General features: G+C 43.6%; 1 protein-coding gene across 2 annotated transcripts in view; it reads left to right on the top strand.

Annotated features, from left to right (window-relative positions):
- The window catches only part of APOO (apolipoprotein O), a 168,321-nt gene that overhangs the window by 46,737 nt on the left and 103,608 nt on the right, over positions 1-17,976 (top strand). Inside the window, exons 8-9 of one of the 2 annotated variants that reach the window (XM_075539176.1) lie at positions 12,932-12,997; positions 16,694-16,953. In XM_075539176.1, coding sequence (XP_075395291.1) covers positions 12,932-12,967 — 36 coding nt within the window. In that variant the 3' untranslated portion in view covers positions 12,968-12,997; positions 16,694-16,953. Of the gene's footprint in view, positions 1-12,931; positions 12,998-16,693; positions 16,954-17,976 lie in introns of those variants that run through there. The other variant, XM_075539177.1, reaches the window with a different exon arrangement.

Here is a 17,976-nt window from a genome sequence, read left to right as displayed (position 1 = left end):
TGGCTCCAGCCGTTGTGTCGGGAGAGTGAGCATCATAGAGTTCCAATTTAATAAAAGAAGGTATTCATGCATTGAGGGAGTGTTTGAGTAGAGGCCCAAGGTCCTTCCGCCACCTTAATACTTGACCTATAAATATAGACACATCGATCTATTTCCCCATCCTCCTATATATATTTGCATGCACATGTCTTTGTCTAGACCTCCATAAATGCCCTTTGACTCCTAGCTCTTTCCTCCATCTCCCTTGATTTTCCTCCTGCCCTACTACCATGCTTCGTCGCCACTTGGGCTAGAGTATACCTCTTCTCTAAGCAACCTTACCCTTGATCATTTCCCACCAGGCCTGCCACTCCCCCTTCTCTACCATTTGGGGTCCCATGTTTTTCCCTTGTCCCTGTGTTTGTTAACACCACTTCCTTACCCCCCTACCCCCCCACCCCAAGTCCCCCCGGAACTGTCGGTCCCGTTGTTTTTCCTCCAGATAGTTCATCCAGCCTGTCCTATTCAGACAGACCTGTGGAGACACTAACATGCAGGAAAACAAGACAGAGGAAAACAAAGCAACAGTATACAACCAGACAAGAAAACAACAAAAACAAACTACTGACAAAGAACAGAACAAAACAGTTCACAAGAGAAAAGCTTGTAGTTAGTTCAGGGATCTTTGCTGGCCCTTAGGAGCCTTTTCCAGATTTTCTCAGTTTTTATTTCTAAAAAAATTTCAAACTTAACGAACAGTTACAAGAATGAAGCAGTGACTACACTCTTCAGTGGATTCATTCACGGAACACTTTTCTCTATTTGGTTTCTCTCTTTCCACATATGCGCTCACACATTCCCCCCTCCCCCTCGAACCATCTGAGAACTAGTTGTTCACTTTGACCCATATCTAATTCAGTATGTGTTTCCTAAAGACAAATTCAATCTCTTTTAATCCCTAGACCATTATCAGGAGCCCTATTGGTGTAGTGGTTATGCGTTGGGAAGGGATCTTCAAGGTCTGTATTTCAAAACCACCAGGTGCTCCACAGGAGAAACATGGGCTTTCTACTCCCCTAGAGAGTTACAGTCTCGGAAACTCATAGGGGCAGTTCTACCCTGTCCTAGAGGGTCACTGTGAGTTGGCATCTACTTGATGGCCATGAATTTGAGATACCATTATCAATCTCAGGAAAGTTACCATATATATTCTCACTATTACCTAGTGTACAGTCTTTTTAATTTTTTTCTTTTATAAATTATTTTATAGAGGGTTTGTTTAACTCTTATCACAATCCATTGTTTGAAGCACAGTTGTACATTTGTTGCCATCATCATTCTCAAAACATTTTCTTCCTACTTAAGCCCTTGGTATCAGCTCATTTTTCCCCTCCCTCACTGCCCCCCCCACCCTCACAAACCCCTGATAATTTATAAATTCTTATTATTTTGTCATGTCTTAACACTGTCTGACATCTCCCTTCACCCGCTTTTCTGTTGTCCGTCCCCCAGGGAGGGGGAGTTATAACTGATCCTTGTGATCAGTTCCCCCTTTCTACCCCATTATCCCCTTATCCTCCTGGTATCGCTATTTTCATTATTGGTCCTGAGGGATTTATTGGTCCTGGATTCCCTGTGTTTCCAGTTCCTATGTACATCCTCTGGTCTAGCCACATTTGTAAGGTAGAATTGGGATCATGATAGTGGGGTGGGGGGGGGGCATTAAAGAACTAGAGGAAAGTTGTATGCTTCTTTGTTGCTATACTGCACCCTGACTGGTTTGTCTCCTACCTGCGACCCTTCTGTAAGGGGATGTCCAGTTGCCTACAGATGGGCTTTGGGTCTCCACTCCACATTCCCACTCATTCGCAATGATATGACTTTTTGTTCTTTGATGCCTGCTACCTGATCCCATCAATAGCACGTGATCACACAGGCTGGTGTGCTTCTTCCATGTGGGCTTTGTTGCTTCTGAGCTAGGTGGCCACTTGTTTACCTGCAAGCCTTTAAGACCCCAGACGTTATATCTTTTGATAGCCGGGAACCATCAGCTTTCTTCACCACATTTGCTTATGCACCACTTTGCCTTCAGTGATCGTGTTGGGAAGGTGGTGAGCATCATGGAATGCCAGTTTAATAGAACAAAGTGTTCTTGCATTGAGGGAATACTTAAGTAGAGGCCCAGTGTCCATCTGCTACCTTAATACTAAACCTATAAGTATATGCACATAGATCTATTTCCCCATCCTCATATATAAATATATTTACATATGTACATGCCTTTATTTGCCTTGTGCCTCCTAGTTCTTTAATTTCCTTTTGCCCCACTATCAAACTCAGCCTTCATTTGGGTTTCAGTAATTCCTCTCCATTACATTGCCCTTGATCAAGTCCTACCAAGGCTCCGACACCCTCCTCACCATCGATTTTGATTCGCTTTTTGTTCCTTTGTCCCTGCGGTTATTAACACCTACTTCCTTTCCCCGCCTCCCCCTCTCCCATGTCCCCCTGGAACCGTTGGTTCCGTTGCTTTCTCCTCCAGATTGTTTATCCCACAGTATACAGTCAGGATGGGTTCTCTAGAGAAGGAAAGTCAATGAGGCTTATGTATATATAGAGAAAAAAGGAGAGATGGATTTAGCTCAAGGAGATGACTCCCACCGTTTGTAGAGGCTGACAAATCTAAAGTCTGTGGGTCAGACATCAGGCTAGATTCTTCTGCTCGCAAAGCTGCAGGGGTACTAATCCAAGATCAGCAGAGCAGATGGCAGGCTGATGGCTTACGGGTGGCAGAGGCGGCTGCTGTGGCTGCTTCTGCTACTACTAACTACTCCAACAACAGCTACTCACTGCCATTGAGTCGATGCTGACTCCTAGCAGAGGCTGACAAACCCAAGATCACTAGGCAGCAGGCTCAAGTCTCATGAACCAAGGATCAGCCGATGAAGAATGGCATGCAGGGTCTATCCAGAGTGAACAGAAAGCCAGAGAACTTTGCTCTAAATAATGCATATCTATTTGATGCAGACCACGCCCATGGGGAAACTTCCTTTCACTTGATTGGGGCTCATTGACAGTCACATCATGAAGGTCATTGCACTGTAGCAGATCACATAAATGAAGGATGACGATATTATTACATAACTGCCAAATTACAGCATAACTACATTAAACTACTGACTCATGGCCCAGCCAAGTTAGGACTTTACCAGCCACCTAAAGGTCCCCAAACAGTCCCTTTCTTTACCCCCCAAAATAATTAGTATCCTGAATTTCATAGTAATCTCTTGCTTCATGATTTTATTATCCAAGTGTTCCTCCCTTTCACTTTAGTTTATGTCCTCGAAGTCTCTCTCAATCTCGAGTCAGAGCCCTGTTGATGCATTGGGGACGTGCTCAGTTACTAGCTGAAGGTTGGCTTTGCAAATTCACCCGGTCTCTGCAGGAGACAGACCTGGTGATCTGCTCTGGTAATGAGGCCACTTTAAGTCCAAGTTGTCTCTCTGGCACCTAACAATAACAATGATCTTGAGGCGTGTAATAATTTCAAGTCAAATAAATCAAAACCCACTTTTCTTTCCTCTCTACGATGTCATGAAACAGCACTTCTCTGCCTCTAGCCGCCTAGAGTGAGGTGCGTTAGAGGACACCATCCTTCACACCACCCCACAAAGGAGTCTACAGGACAACCTCACTTCTGACCTGCTGTCTGTATAGTCAGGGTTGACCTCTACCCCTTTAGGATGCTGATTAATGCTCAGAGTTTCTCCCTTTGCTTCTGTCTCTTCTAACCTGTTGTCTTCCATCACTACTTGGGCTTGATAATTTGCTCAAACGATTCACAGAACTCATGGAAAGTGCTATAGTCTACAATCAGTTTGCTTGGAAGAAAAAAGGCTATGAATGAAGACACTTGTTGGATGCGGTCTGGGAGACTTCCGAGATGCATTACTCTTCGGCATGCATCAATCTCTTTCCCCAGCCAGCACACCTGTGGAGCTTTTGACTTTAGGAAGTCTGAGGTCTGTCGGCCCCAGGGAAAATTCGTGAGGTCTGGATATCACCCCACCTACACCACTGGCATAGTTTCAGAGCCCCTATAGGAAATTGTTGCACAGAAAATCTCTATAGGACCAAACTGCTTCATCTTTCTCCCAAGGAGAGGCTAAGGGATTCAAACCACTAACTTTGTGGGTCACAGCCCAATGCTTAACCCATTGTACTACTTGGGCTCCTCTCAGTAGCAACAGTACGTATGCACTCAGTAAACTCCAAGGGTTTAGGAGCCAAGGATGAAATTCAAATTGCTTGAGGTCAAGTAATGCTTTATCCGCCCACATCTACAGATACCACTGCCACCCTTAGATTTTTCCTTACCATGGATCTGTTAAAGAACGAGGCACTTGGGCCTGTAGCGTTTCCAGCCGTGTGAGTTCGGCTGATTGTACACCGTGGTGCAGCTTACTGTGCCCCTCAGTCTTTCCTTCAAATTGATACCTGGGTCCAGAGGCTGGCATTTGAACCCTGTGCCATGATGGTAAATGGTAGCGTGTTGTTTCATTAGAAGGCACAGAAAGAAGTATACTTTTCATGTTTCTTGTTAGCAGCTCTTGATGCTCACTGCCTAGACCCATGAATCCAGTGGGACTGCAGAACATACTACTCTTTCGTACACAGAGCTGGAATGGTTTGTTCGAAGTCATCTTCCCTTATTTAGTATCTAATTATCCAGTTAGAGTTGATATAAGGAGGTCAGGACAAACACTTGCCCCCCCCTCTCTATTTATCTAGTTTTTAAAAATAACTCAGTTCCTTCTCATTCTCAGAAGGTTACCAATTAGGTTGTGATTTAAAAGATTTTTTCAAAAATCATTTGTTGATTGTAAGCATATTGGATGAGTTTCGATGTAATTCTGACTTGAAAGTTCAAATTTTCCCATCTTTGGCCCATAAAAGTTGGCTCTGAGTCCTTTTGACATGACCCAAGTAATCTGTAATAGTGTTCTCGGTATCTGGCATTTCAAGATGTTCCCAGAACTTTTTATTGTGGTTGAAATTACATTTCTCTAATTACGAATGAGGTTAAGCATCCTTTCACATGTTTATTGGTTTTGTCTTGAAACGCTGGCTCATATCTTTTGGACATTTTTGGCTTTCCTTTGATCTCTAAGGATTCTTTATCTTCTTTCTAGATATTGGTATTTTTTGGTTGTGTGTTTACACATAGGTTCTCTCATTTTAGCGTATTAGTACTATTATTTTCTTTTTCCACTTTGATGTCTTTTGATGATCCAAAGCCCTTAATGTTGAAAGTATTGATTTTTTCCATTCCGATTCTCACTCTGACTCTCTCTCACTCCCACTGAGTTGATGCCGACTCATAGCGATCTTGTAGGACAGGGAAGAACTGCTCCTGTGAGTTTCCCAACTCGTAACCACCCTGCCACCAGGGCTCCTGCCTATTGGACTTTTAGGAGCCTACTGAAAAATAAGCAAATATGCATTGATTATTTCACTGCTAACCGCAAACCCTTTCAGAATTGTTCCACCCCAAACAAGGTCTAGGATTAGAGCTGGAGGCCAGGAGTGAGTGTCGGGCCTCAGGGTCACAGCTGGCTCTTGGAGAGTTGTCTGTTATTCAGCTATGGACACAGCAAGGTATCTGTAAATGTCATTTTCACTAGGTTTTTATAAATATGTTATACATTAGTACGAAAGAATTGTAGGTTCGCTCTAGAAAAGGTCAGCAATAACTAAAAAGAAAAATGTGAGTAATTCCTTAAAGGGCAGGCGAAGACATAAATAAGCCCAGAGGTGGGCTAACTTGGGAAGGGCTAGACGTGACAGTTGCACGGTCCTTGGATTGTACACGTGGAAACTGTTGAATTGGCATTGAGTTTTGTTACGTGTACGATGAGGCTTCAAAAGGTCTTGGGAAAATAGAATTAAATGATACCTATTTTTTTCATATGCCTTCTGTAGCCCCCTCTCTCGTTACAATAAGCTAAAAATGGAACCCCAAATGTCCTCTGTTGGTCTGATACACAAACACACCTGTTACCGACATGAAAACTGAGCGGCGCTTCTACAGCTGAGCTTGTCAAATTTTAGCCAGTCTCTGGCTGCCTCAGCAGGAAAGCAAAAGGGCAGCAGCAGCCACCTCCCTGCGTAAACGTGGCCTGTGTTCTCTTCTCGTCAAAATCCCTCAGCTCTCAATAAGCCTCCCCTGTCTGGCTGAAAGTAAGTTGAATGATTTAGAAAGATTACTTTTTTAAAAAAGAGAAAGAAAAAGGCATACTATTTGGTATCAGAAATACAAGTTGGTGGGATCCAGCGTGGCATGGTGGTTAAGATGTGGGCTCTGGCCAGGGGTACCAGGGTCCTACTCGGCCTGTCACTGGCCTTGACACCTTGGGCGATTTCTCAAGGCCTGGAAACTAGGGCAAGGCCTCCTGTGGCTCTTTTTGATGAGTCATTGAATTTGATCCATGTGAGGAAGACCTAAAATGGGGACAGACTCCAGCACATGATAGGTGCCAAGTACTGTTCATGTGACACTGCATATTTTTAATCTCTGCCTGAGAATGTCTGTGGCTGGAAAATGGAATCACAGGGTACCTCAGTCTGTCAAAGAGCACTTTCAGTTCCTATTGCTTCTGTAGCAAACTGCCGGCCACTTAAGGGCTTCAGCCAATCCGGTTTTACTGTCAGCCCTCTGTAGGTCGGAAGTTAAGAACTACTTCAAGGTGTGTGCTGGGCTATCTCTCTTCTGGAGGCTCTAGAATAGTGGTTCTCAACATTTCTAATGTGTGACCCTTTAATACTCTTCCTCATGTTGTAGTGACCCCCAACCGTAAAATTATTTCTGTTGCTACTTCATCACTGTCACTTTGCTACTGTCATGAATCATCATGTAATTATCTGATATGCAGGATGTATTTTCTTTTTATTAAAGTCATTTTATTAGGGACACTTACAATTCTTTATTACAATCCATACATACATCAATTGTGTAAAGCACATTTGTACATATGTTGCCCTCATCATTCTCAAAACGTTTGCTTTCTACTTAGGCCCCTGACATCAGCTCCTCATTTTCTCCCCTCCCTCCCCATTCCACCCTCCCTCACGAACCCTTGATAATTTATAAATTATTATTGTGTCATATCTTAGACTGTCCAACTTCTCCCATCACCCACTTTTCTGTTGTTCGTCCTCCAGGGAGGAGGTTATATGTAGATCCTTGTAATTGGTTCCCCCATCTCGACCCTACCCTCCCGGCATCGCCACCCTCACCACTGGTCCTGAAGGAATCATCTGCCCTGGATTCTCTGTGTTTCTAGTTCCTATATGTACCAGTGTACATCCTCTGGTCTAGCCAGATTTGTAAGGTAGAATTGGGATCATGATAGTGGGAGGAGGGCGGAAGCATTCAGGAACTATAGGAAAGCTGTATTTTTCATCGTTGCTACACTGTACCTTGACTGGCTCCTTCCTCCCTGCGACCCTTCTGTAAGGGGATGTCCAATTGCCTACAGATGGGCTTTGGGTCTCCCTTCCGCACTCCCCCTCATTCACAATGATAAGATTTTTTGTTCTGATGATGCCTGATCCCTTTAACAGCTAGTGATCACACAGGCTAGTGTGCTTCTTCCATGTGGGCTTTGTTGCTTCTGGGCTAGATGGCCACTTGTTTACCTTGAAACCTTTAAGACCCCAGACGCTATATCTTTAGATAGCCAGGCACCATCAGCTTTCTTCACTACATTTGCTTATGCACCCACTTTGTCTTCAGCGATTGTGTCGGGAAGGTGAGCATCATGGAATGCCAGTTTAATAGAATAAAGTATTCTTGCATTGAGGGAATACTTGAGTGGAGGCCCAATGTCCATGCAGGATGTATTTTCATTGTGACAAATTGAACGTCATTAATGCATAGTGATGAATCACAAAACCAATATGTAATTATATATTGTGAAATATTTATTTCTAATGACAAATAAATGAAATTTTGTCTTGAAGCATGGTGTAGCATGGGTAGCAGTCTTCACACTGGGTACTCGTATGTGGGTGTATCTGCATGTGGGTGGACCGACCCACCTGGAGATGCATAGATGAGAGTGGTGTCTGGGTTCCTAAGATCATTGGAAATAAGTGTTTTCTAATGGTCTTAGGTGACCCCTGTGAAAGGGTCATTCGACCCCCAAAGGGGTTGCGACCCACAGGTTGAGAACTGCTGCTTAATAGCACCCTGTGCACACATTTAATTGCTTGTTACTGTAGGACCAACGTCTCTTTTCTTGTCGGCGGAGAGCTGCGCCCTGCTTCTAGCAGCCACAGTATTCCTTGGCTGGTAGAGCCCTTGTCAAGTCCTACGTCTTGACACCTCTCTCTCCTGCCTGCCTTTCACAGCCACCTCCTTATTTTAAGGTCAGCCGATGAGCAGCCTTAATTCCCCTTTTCCACACAGTCACCATTCCAGGACTTCCTGCCATCAAGTTGATGCCTCCTTATAATGACCCTATAGGACAGGGTAGAACTGGCCCTGTGGGTTTCTGAGACTGTAACTCTTCACAGGAGGAGAAAACTCTTTCTCCGTGGAGCCGCTGGTGGTTTCAAACTGCCAACTGGATCATAGTCCAGTGTGTAACCACTATGCCACCAGGGCTGCTCACTGGGTTCTTTTTTTGAGTGCGTGAGAGAGTGAGTTGGTGAGTTAGTGGGAGGGTGAGTGAGAGTGAATGAACGAGCGAGCGACTGAGAGTTAGTAGAATGAGGAGAGAGAGAGAGAGTCAGTCAGTCAGTCCCTCACTGGGTTCTTTAGTGGGCCACTCATCCTTATCTTTTAATTCCACATCAAAAAAAGTTGTGAGACTTGTTATATTTGATAAACATGTTGCTGTCAAGTGGCTTTCAGTCGAACAGAACTGCCACTTAGGGCTCACGAAGTCCTTACTATGAACTTGGCCTGGAGTGCTGTGCTCTTAAGGAGCCTTGGTGGGGCAGTGGGATCTACCTTGGGCTGCTAGCCACAAGGTCAACAGTTCAAAACCACCAGCCACAGCTCGGGAGAAAGATGAGGCTTTCTACTCCCGTGAAAAGTTCTCTCGAAAACCCACCAGGGCAGATCTGCCCTGTCCCTTGTCCTGTAGGGTCGCTATGAGTCAGAATCAACTAGATGGACTCAAAACCAGTGTTCTGAAGGATTTATGTAATTGATCAAAATCAGTCAACATTTTTAGGTGCCCTGACATTTCAATGAACTGCTATGGCTCAAACATCTGCCTTCACATCCTCCTACACAGGGCAGTACATATCATTGAGAAATCAATTTTGTGGATTTTTTTCTAAGTTGCAGTTTTGCCAACAATTTGTAATTCATGCTTGTGAACATGGTGAGAACAGAAATTTAAAACTAAATCCAAATATGCTTTAGAAAAGGATGATAAAGAGATTGAGTTATAAGATATTTTAATAACAGTGTTTCTCTGGCTGAAACTTTTTTAAAATGTAATTTCTGGCTTGGGCTAAACCAGGAACTCTCTTTTGAAGTCAGGTGATGATGTTTTTCCTGATGTCCAGATGGTCTCTGCCAGAGGGATCTAATTTGTTCATAGGGTGTCTGGACTCAATATTTTATTAGGTTGTTCAAGGGTCATGCTTTATTATAAGTGGTATATAAACAAAGTGTTTCCTAGCAACGGTTTTCCTCAGTCAACAGAATGTTTCCTGTATGCTCATTTTCTTAGCTACAAAAGCTTATAAACATTTTTTTAAATTGTGGTAAGAAGTTTATTGATCTAACATTTTCTACTTTGGAGGTGAAGGTGCTAGTAGGGAAGGGAGGGTGAGAAGACTACTTAAGAATATTGTTTGAAGTACTCTGCAAAGTATCATGTGAGGGGAATTCAGACCTACAATACATTTAGGCAGAGACAACATTGTTTTTATGCCAGATCTAATTTTTGCCCTTGGTTATCTAAACTTACCCGTCCACTAAACCCAACCCTTGCTGCCAAGTCAATTGACTCATAGCGATCTTACAGGACAGAGTTGAACTGCTGCCCGATAGGGTTTTCGCGGCTGTAGTCTCCACAGAAGCAGGCAGCCTAATCTTTCTCTCTGGTGGGTGCAGACCACCAATCTTTTGGTTAATCATTGCTTCTTAACGTACTTTATAAGCGTCCTTTTCTCTCTTACTTTCCATTTCTCTCTCCTCTTGTCTCCCACAGCACACTACTACTTCTCTTCCTTTGTCTCCCACAGCACCCGCTCCTTGTCAGCTGGGTTCTGTAACTCTTTGCATTGGTCACACAACTTACAGGCAATGCTCACAATGATGGGGTTGATTAGGGACACTAACGAGTTACCTACTTCAGGTGTGGAGCGCTCAGGACACAGCTGGTCAGTCGGGACAGTTTCTTTTCTGCTGTCTCTGGTCGCTATTCTCAGCCTGGCTTTTGTCCTGCTCCTGCAATGTTACACAGCTTTTGGGGGGCTGCCAGTTAATTTCCAGAGGACATGTCACTGTGACATAGGCCTCAACCTGAAGGCACGCAGCGTGCATCAGCAAATTCAGCTCCCCCAAATAAGTGCCAGAAGGCACCGCACTCCACAAGCCAGCTTCTGGCCCAAAGCACCGAGCATTACTTGTGTGGGCTGGGAAATCCACTACTCTGGCTCTGCTGCTGCTCCTACAACTGTGGGATCAAAGCTGACTCCTGGAGCAAGGAGGTTCGCTGTGCAGGAAATTGAGCATCCAAATGCAGTGCTCCTCTCCTGGCGATTGTGTTTCGCTGATAGTGAGACCCTCCTTTCCTGCAGCTGTGATGACTCCGTTTATAGCCAGCAGGGGGGCAATCACAGGTAACCGTCTTATAATCCACTCACAGCCAAGTCACATAAGCCAATCAGTGTCTTCCTCTTCCTGCCTACCCAGATCCATCAAAAGAAAATTAAGATTGGCGTGTAGGAGGAACTAAGGCTAAGGTTCAAAGAACCATATTAAACAATTCATTGCATTGCAGTCACACCCCCAGCCATAGTGTTTATTCCATTTCATTCATCTATTCAACATATTCGTGAACGCTGTGTGTTAGGAGACCCCAGGACATTGTGCTTTCATGAAGCTTACAGATTCCTGAAGGATTCGAGCCTTTGTGAAGTAATTACACAAATATGGAGGTGCAGAGGTACTAGGAAAGCAAATAAAAGGTTCCAGTGTGAATCGAAGGGTAGAATACAGGGGAAGGCTTTCATCCTAAGAGATGGGCAGCCTTTAACCAGGCAGAGAATTGGGACTTAACAATGTAGGTCAAGGTACGCATTAACAACCACCAAGAAAAAAAAACCCACCTGATCTCAATGAATGGCGCACAACCACACACCCCCCATCCAGGGGATGAACAGCAGAAACCAGAGGGGAAGGGAGACAGCGGTCGGTGTGAGATTTGAAAATAAGTAACAATCTACAATTTATCAAAGGGCCACGAGGATTGAGGGGAGAGGAGGGAGGGAGGGGAAAAAAACAGGAGCAGATCCCAAGGGCTCAGTGGAAAGTAAATGTCTTGGAAAGAAGGATGGAATATATGTACGAATATGTCGGATACAATTTTTGTGTGGATTGTAACAAGAGTTGTAAGAGCCCCCAATAAAATGATTATTAAAAATAATGATAATAAATTAATTTTTTAAAGAAGCCTTTGTTGTTGAGAAGATAGCAAAACCATTCAGCACACTTCAAGGCGAGGAATACATTTTGCACAGGTCTTGTCCCAGGGAGGAGCTTGGCAAGTTTAAGCAATACCAAGAAGGGGCTGTGGTGTGTGAGTGGGAGAGGGGCTCCGGAAGAGAAAGAGGAGGGGGGAGGGGTAAGGTACAAGGGCACTGTTTCCTGGAGAGCTTCCTTGGGAGTGACGAGTGTGACTGGGTAGTAATTATGATCTACCAAGGAAAACATTTGACCACGTTCTCCAGAACTCCACCATCAAGTACATGTAGTCTAAAACAATGGGGTGATCACATAATTTCCATCTAGGATGGTTAATTATATTGGGGAAATGGTTCTGTATAGCCTAGGAAAAGGAAGATGTGTGATTACTGCTAGGTCATTTCTCAACCACGCCAGTAGGGCCCAAAGTTGCCTAGAAGCCCTGCCATGAATTTACAGGATTCGTCATATGGTCCCGCTTTCTGACTCCTTTGCCTCATGGAAAACTCCGAGAGAAGAGAACCCCACAAACCTTCCCCAAGTCTGCGCCGCAGACACGCAGCCCCATTGTCCATGCCTCTGTAGCCTAGTGTGTTTTAGATCGCCAACTCTGGAAAGCTCCGATCTTGGATATAAGTTATGTCTCACTGAAGTAATTTCCAGAAAGATAGATGGAAAAAAAGTAAGGCCTTACACAGTTAGCACCTGAACTCTGCCTAGCAGAAAGTTTCTCACACCATTTCTCATGGATGACATGACCTCAGTACATGTTCCCAAATGATGGCCCAGCAGAATGGGCGTGCTTAGATTATAACCTTGCTCAGAGTAAACACGTTTTGTGACTTGGCCCCTTGTGGGCATTCTCGGTGTAAAACAGCCCACAACATCAGTCTAGAGCAGGGAATCTCCAACGAGGAAGGTGACATGAAATAATAAATCCTTTTCCATGTAAATGAGAAATCTTTTCACTGTTGACTTGTTTTCTGTGGGTTGTTTGTTTTGTTTTTAAACAATTTACTGGCTGATTCTGTGCAGTGAAGATTACTGGAACTTTACTTCCTTCTGACCTCTTTGTCATAGTTACTTTTCCTGTTTATTGTGAAATCAGTTGCTTCGCATTATCTCTTCAAGATCAAATTTATATATTAAGATTGAATGAATTTGAATACTAAGGGTGGGCATTTGAGAAATTTCACTATTTCTTTTCCAATTTGGTTAATACTTCTACTTTTGTTTTACAAGCCAGGAAATGTGAAGACTCCACCCGGAAATAAGTAGACTGCCCCTTGATCTGACCATTTTAAACAGGTAAAGAATATGACAGCTGTGATTATTGTCAGTGTTGTTCACCCCAGCTTGAAATGACTTGTCTTTACTGTAACTAAATTATAGCACTTTCCAGTTACTGTGGAAACATAAGGGTTCTATTTCATCTTTAATTTCTGGACTGACATGCCATGATTTATGGAACTGTAGCCCAGAAAATGACCTGGGTTTGTTTTGTTTTGCTTTTTTGTGACAAGCTAGAGCTGGACAATTGAGATTCATCTAGTCTCTTTCAAATAGTTGAAAACTGCCAATCTTTCTTAGGTGTATTTTGTGTATCAAACAACACTTTATTTAGTGTGCACTTTTAGTAAACATTTATTGAATGCATGACTATCGTCAGAGCTCAAGATGGTATAGAGCAGGGGTCCTCAAACTTTTTAAAGAGGGGCCAGTTCACTGTCCCTCAGGCCCATTGGAGGGCCGGACTATAGTTTTAAAAAAGGAACTATGAACAAATTCCTATGCACACTGCACATATCTTCTTTTGAAGTAAAAAACTAAACGGGGCAAAAAAACCTGGCGGACCAGAGACATTATCTGAAGTGACACAGGGAATGGATAGTGTAATTATTCCTTCTGTAAAAATCGAGTCAATTGAGGTGGATATCACACAGAGTCAGAAAATGAGTGATTTCTTCTGTCTGATCATATACTATTTATTTACATTCATTTGTTCAGTGTAGACTTATTAAGCACCTATATATATTAAAAGGTAGATAATAGCACTTTTGATTCATGGAAATTAGAAAACGATTGAGTTTGGAAACAACCCAGTTAGTCAACTACGGGGAAATGGTTGAATTGTGGCATATCCATATAGAGCAATATTTTTATGTTCTACTAATATTCACTTCATGGGAACAAGTACAAAATTAACTGCGTAAAAAGTTTAACACTAGTTTTCATGATGAAGGTTAGAAGATTGAGAAATATTGAATTGCACATCTTTGAGTAATAGGATTGTAGATGCCTTTTAAAATTGGAGTTACATTCATTACAAATCATGGCTGCTCTTTGAACTTCACTAAAGCCCTGGGTTCGAGACTTTTCTTTATCCAGCTAATTCCGTATTTTTGGAGACTAGGGAACAACCGAATCAGAAGAATTGAGAGAGGTCCTCTGGTCCAGTCTTCACCCTGTAAGACCCTGTGCCACTGTGTGCTCCTACTTTGCCGGCTCCGCGGATCCGAAAACTCACCTGACAGGGCAGGCGTCTGCCCAGTTCAGATTTTTAAGGCAGCTCTTATTGTGCCAATCAGTTTCTCCATGTGATGCCCCTGCAGTGGTCCTGATCCTACTTTGGGGGCTAGGGAGGACAAACCCACTTACTTACCTTTCACATCACAGCACAGCACTTCCAGTAGTAACCCAGAGTCAGTTGTTTGCAGATTTTGTTACACAAAGGAATCACTCAGGGAGCTTGTAAAAATGCAGAGACCTAGGCCCACAACCAGATGGATTGACACTGTGGTTGTATCGAAGAACTCAGGCAAAGGAACAATTGTGCAGATGGTTCGGGACCAGGCAGCGTCTCCTTCTGCTGTGCACAGGGTAGATTAGCCGTGGGGCAGAACCAACTCAGTGCCACCTCACAACCACTGAATCTACGTCTCCGCCGAGTGGGGCCAGAGGCAGGAGACTCAAAGGCGAGCAGCAGCCAGCCGCTCTGCCGTCTGGAGACTTTTTGTTGAACACGGATCTCTTTCTTTCCATTGAACAAGGAGAAGAAAGTGAAACTATATAAACACTCATTGTATTTTTCAGAAATCGTCTGGGTCAGCATTCAGCTTCCTCTGTGCACAGAAATGAATTTACTATTTCTTTAAACTTTTCTCTAATTACTAGAGTGATACCCATTTATTTATTTAAAAGTTTAAAAATTTCTGCATGTGTACTAGGCTTTATTACTGTCCAAGAGGTCATCTGGGTTAATAATTTGGTATATCTATCTACCTCCCTGCCTTTCTCCCTCTCTGCATTCATATATGCATTTGGTTTTAAGGCAGCGGTTCTCAACCTGTGAGTGGCGACCCTTTGGGGGCCGAAGGACCCTTTCACAGAGGTCACCTGATTCATCACAGTAGCAAAGTGACAGTGATGAAGTAGCAACAAAAATAATGTTATGATTGGGGCGTCACCACCACATGAGGAACTGCATTAGGGTCATGGCATTAGGAAGGTTGAGAACCACTGTTTTAAGGCAAAATGAGATCACAGGCCTCCGGAATTGCTCTGCAAGTACAGGGAACACTATGCGGGCCCGTAATCGCGATTTTATCTGCACACCTAAGGAAATGAACTCCGGTACTGAAGTAGATGTGGAGAGGTTGTTGTGTCTAGTCTTGTCACAATTAGGAAAAGATAATGACACGAATGACAATGAGTACAAGGAAGAAGAAAGCGTTCTAGAATTGAGTGTGGTGATCCTCTCACGGCGCTTCTCGATAGGATTGCATTATAATAACGTTTCACAGTTGGTTTGTTTGAATCGGGTCCCGTATATCTCATTTGAAACTGTACTAATTCCCTTGCCCCTTTCTTTCCTCTTCCACTTTGTGAAAAAACCTGACTGGTCTGTCCTGTAGAATTTCCTATGTTCGGCACACAGCCAAGGGCATCCATTGAGTGTACTTTTATTTCTCTCTGGATTCCTCTCTCCTTTATTTTATTTATTTTTTAACCTTTTCTTTCTTGAAGCTGCTCAGGAGCCCGGTTGGCACAGAGGGTAGTGAGTTGGTTAGCTCACCACAAGGTCAGCTGTTTGAACCCCCATCTGCTCCGCGGGATAAAGAGGAGGCTTTCTACTCTCATAAAGATTTCTGATGTGGGAAACCCACAGGGGCAGCTCCACTCTGTCCTGTAGCGTCGCTATTAGTCAGAGTCCACTTGATGACTGTTCGTTCTTTGTGTTCTTGCAGCCGCTTAATCACTTCCTAGTGTAGATTACCATATCTAGCTAATTCCTGTTGATGTGGCTTATTTCCAGATTTGCGCTCTTAACAATGCAGGTTTCCTATTGAATTCCTAGAGCTGTCTAGAGGAGATGAATAACTCAGATAGAACACGTACTGAGTTTACGGTTTGCATATTTAAAGGTTAGGAGTTTTATGTGAGAAGATCAAATGAGTTAGCCGCTAGTCGCTGAAAGATTTATAAACCTCTAATTGTTTTTCACATCGTAGGAAAAGAGCCACCGGAGAAGATTCGGTTTGTCTTAGGACTGATGGGTATTTCAGTCTAGAAAAGAAGGGGGAGGATAATGTGAGGAAAGGTATATAGCAGCCTGACATGGATGCAATCCTCTTCTCTTGCAGCCACTGGATGGAGTGCAGTTACTGGGCTCAGGAGGGGCAAGGCCTGGGGTGTGGTGGGCCACATAGGCACTCGGTTTTCGTTTGTTCGCCCATGTGTCTAGTGCACATTCAGAGAATCGGAATGTGGAACTGATGGCACACAAAACCACTCTGATTTTCTTCATTCCCCCAGCTGCAAAATGGAAATAATCGCAGCTTTCTCTGGCTTCTGGTGATCCTTAGGGTAATGGAACTGTTCTCCACGGTTTCTCTGTTTTATATCTGTAATTGCGAGACCCAAGTTTGGAAGGTTTTGGTGATGTGTAGGTGCATGTGTGCCCCTGACAAGAGTGGAATTAACGTTTTCTTTTCTTTCCTTTAGTTATAGGTAAGCTTTGGAAACTCCATCTGGTAATCAGTATTTCTACAGAAACAAGTGACGAAGTCAGTATTGAACGTAGCAAATTGGCAGTCTTCAGGAAAAACTCCACTGCACCTTTCTTTATCTGGGGTGGTGTCATATGATATGCGGACTAATCTGGAATTCTTTCACCTAGAGATAATGTCCAAGCCTTAGAACTCCTTGTTCTCATGTTGCTAGTTATGCACATAATAAAATTCCAGGTTCAAAGAAAACTTGATCTGCCCTCTTTTCTGATATTAAAGTTTTAAGCATATCCTGCACCCCCGTGTGTATAGACGTGGCCCGTGTTCATGGTTCAAGTGTCTGTGTACATGTGTGTGTCTGCAGGATTTGTGTGCTGTGTGTGCACATGTGTAAAAAAACAGCCCTAACACTTTTCAGGACCGTGTCCGCTGGCTAGCTGAAAGAGTAAAAGGCTGTCTACAAACAAAGTCCAAACCCCACAGAAAGGAGTAGAGTGTGGGGAAAAAAGGGTGGCTTTGGGGCTGAGAAGCAATGCTTCCAAAAGCAGCAGAGAGAACAAAACGTCTAAGTAATAGAGTTTGCCTGACTCACTGAGTAGACATACAAAAGAAAACAATAACAGTCGTCCCTTGTTGTGTGCCCTCCCCATCTAGTGGCTCTTTAAGGCCAGTGGGAGGTTCATAATGAAGTAGGCGATGCCTTCCGCCAGTGGAAGAGTGGGTCTGTGGCTGGGTGGATGTTGGCTCTCTGTGTGTGTGCCTTGTATTCTCCTCCATTCTTAGGCCCTGAATGCACAGCTCATTGAACTCCGCAGCCCCAGTGCTCGGGGGAACAGCAGGCGCCTCTTAACTTGTCAACCAGCCAGCAAGGATGGCAGAGAAATCAAATGTGAAACAGTATTTAGAACTTCAAAATTCTAAGCCTATTTGGAAATTAGAAATCGTCTTTGTAGATTTGCATCGCTGATTGAATTCCTAATTGTTGACTGCAGAGAATGGTTAGCAGTCAGAAAAAAATGCAGTCCCCAAACGGAATGTGGAAACGTTAATGTTACTCCATTGAACACAATCAAAGTGGCGAGAACAAGTGCCAGCATTGTTCCCGAATTGAATGGAAGCTAATTTGTCCCTAGAACAATCCCCCATAGTCACCCAAGAGTCTTTTATTTCCTTTCATGCTGAAATGCTTTCATGTTGTTGTGCCAATCCTAAATTAGAATATTTCATCGTAAATGTTCGATTACTTCAGGGTTGTTGGTTTCCCCACCCCCACCCCCA

This window comes from Tenrec ecaudatus, chromosome X (genome assembly GCF_050624435.1).
Source record: "Tenrec ecaudatus isolate mTenEca1 chromosome X, mTenEca1.hap1, whole genome shotgun sequence".
NCBI lineage: Eukaryota > Metazoa > Chordata > Mammalia > Afrosoricida > Tenrecidae > Tenrec > Tenrec ecaudatus.
Note: the sequence above shows the minus strand (reverse complement) of the source record. Positions and strands in the feature narration are given on the sequence as shown.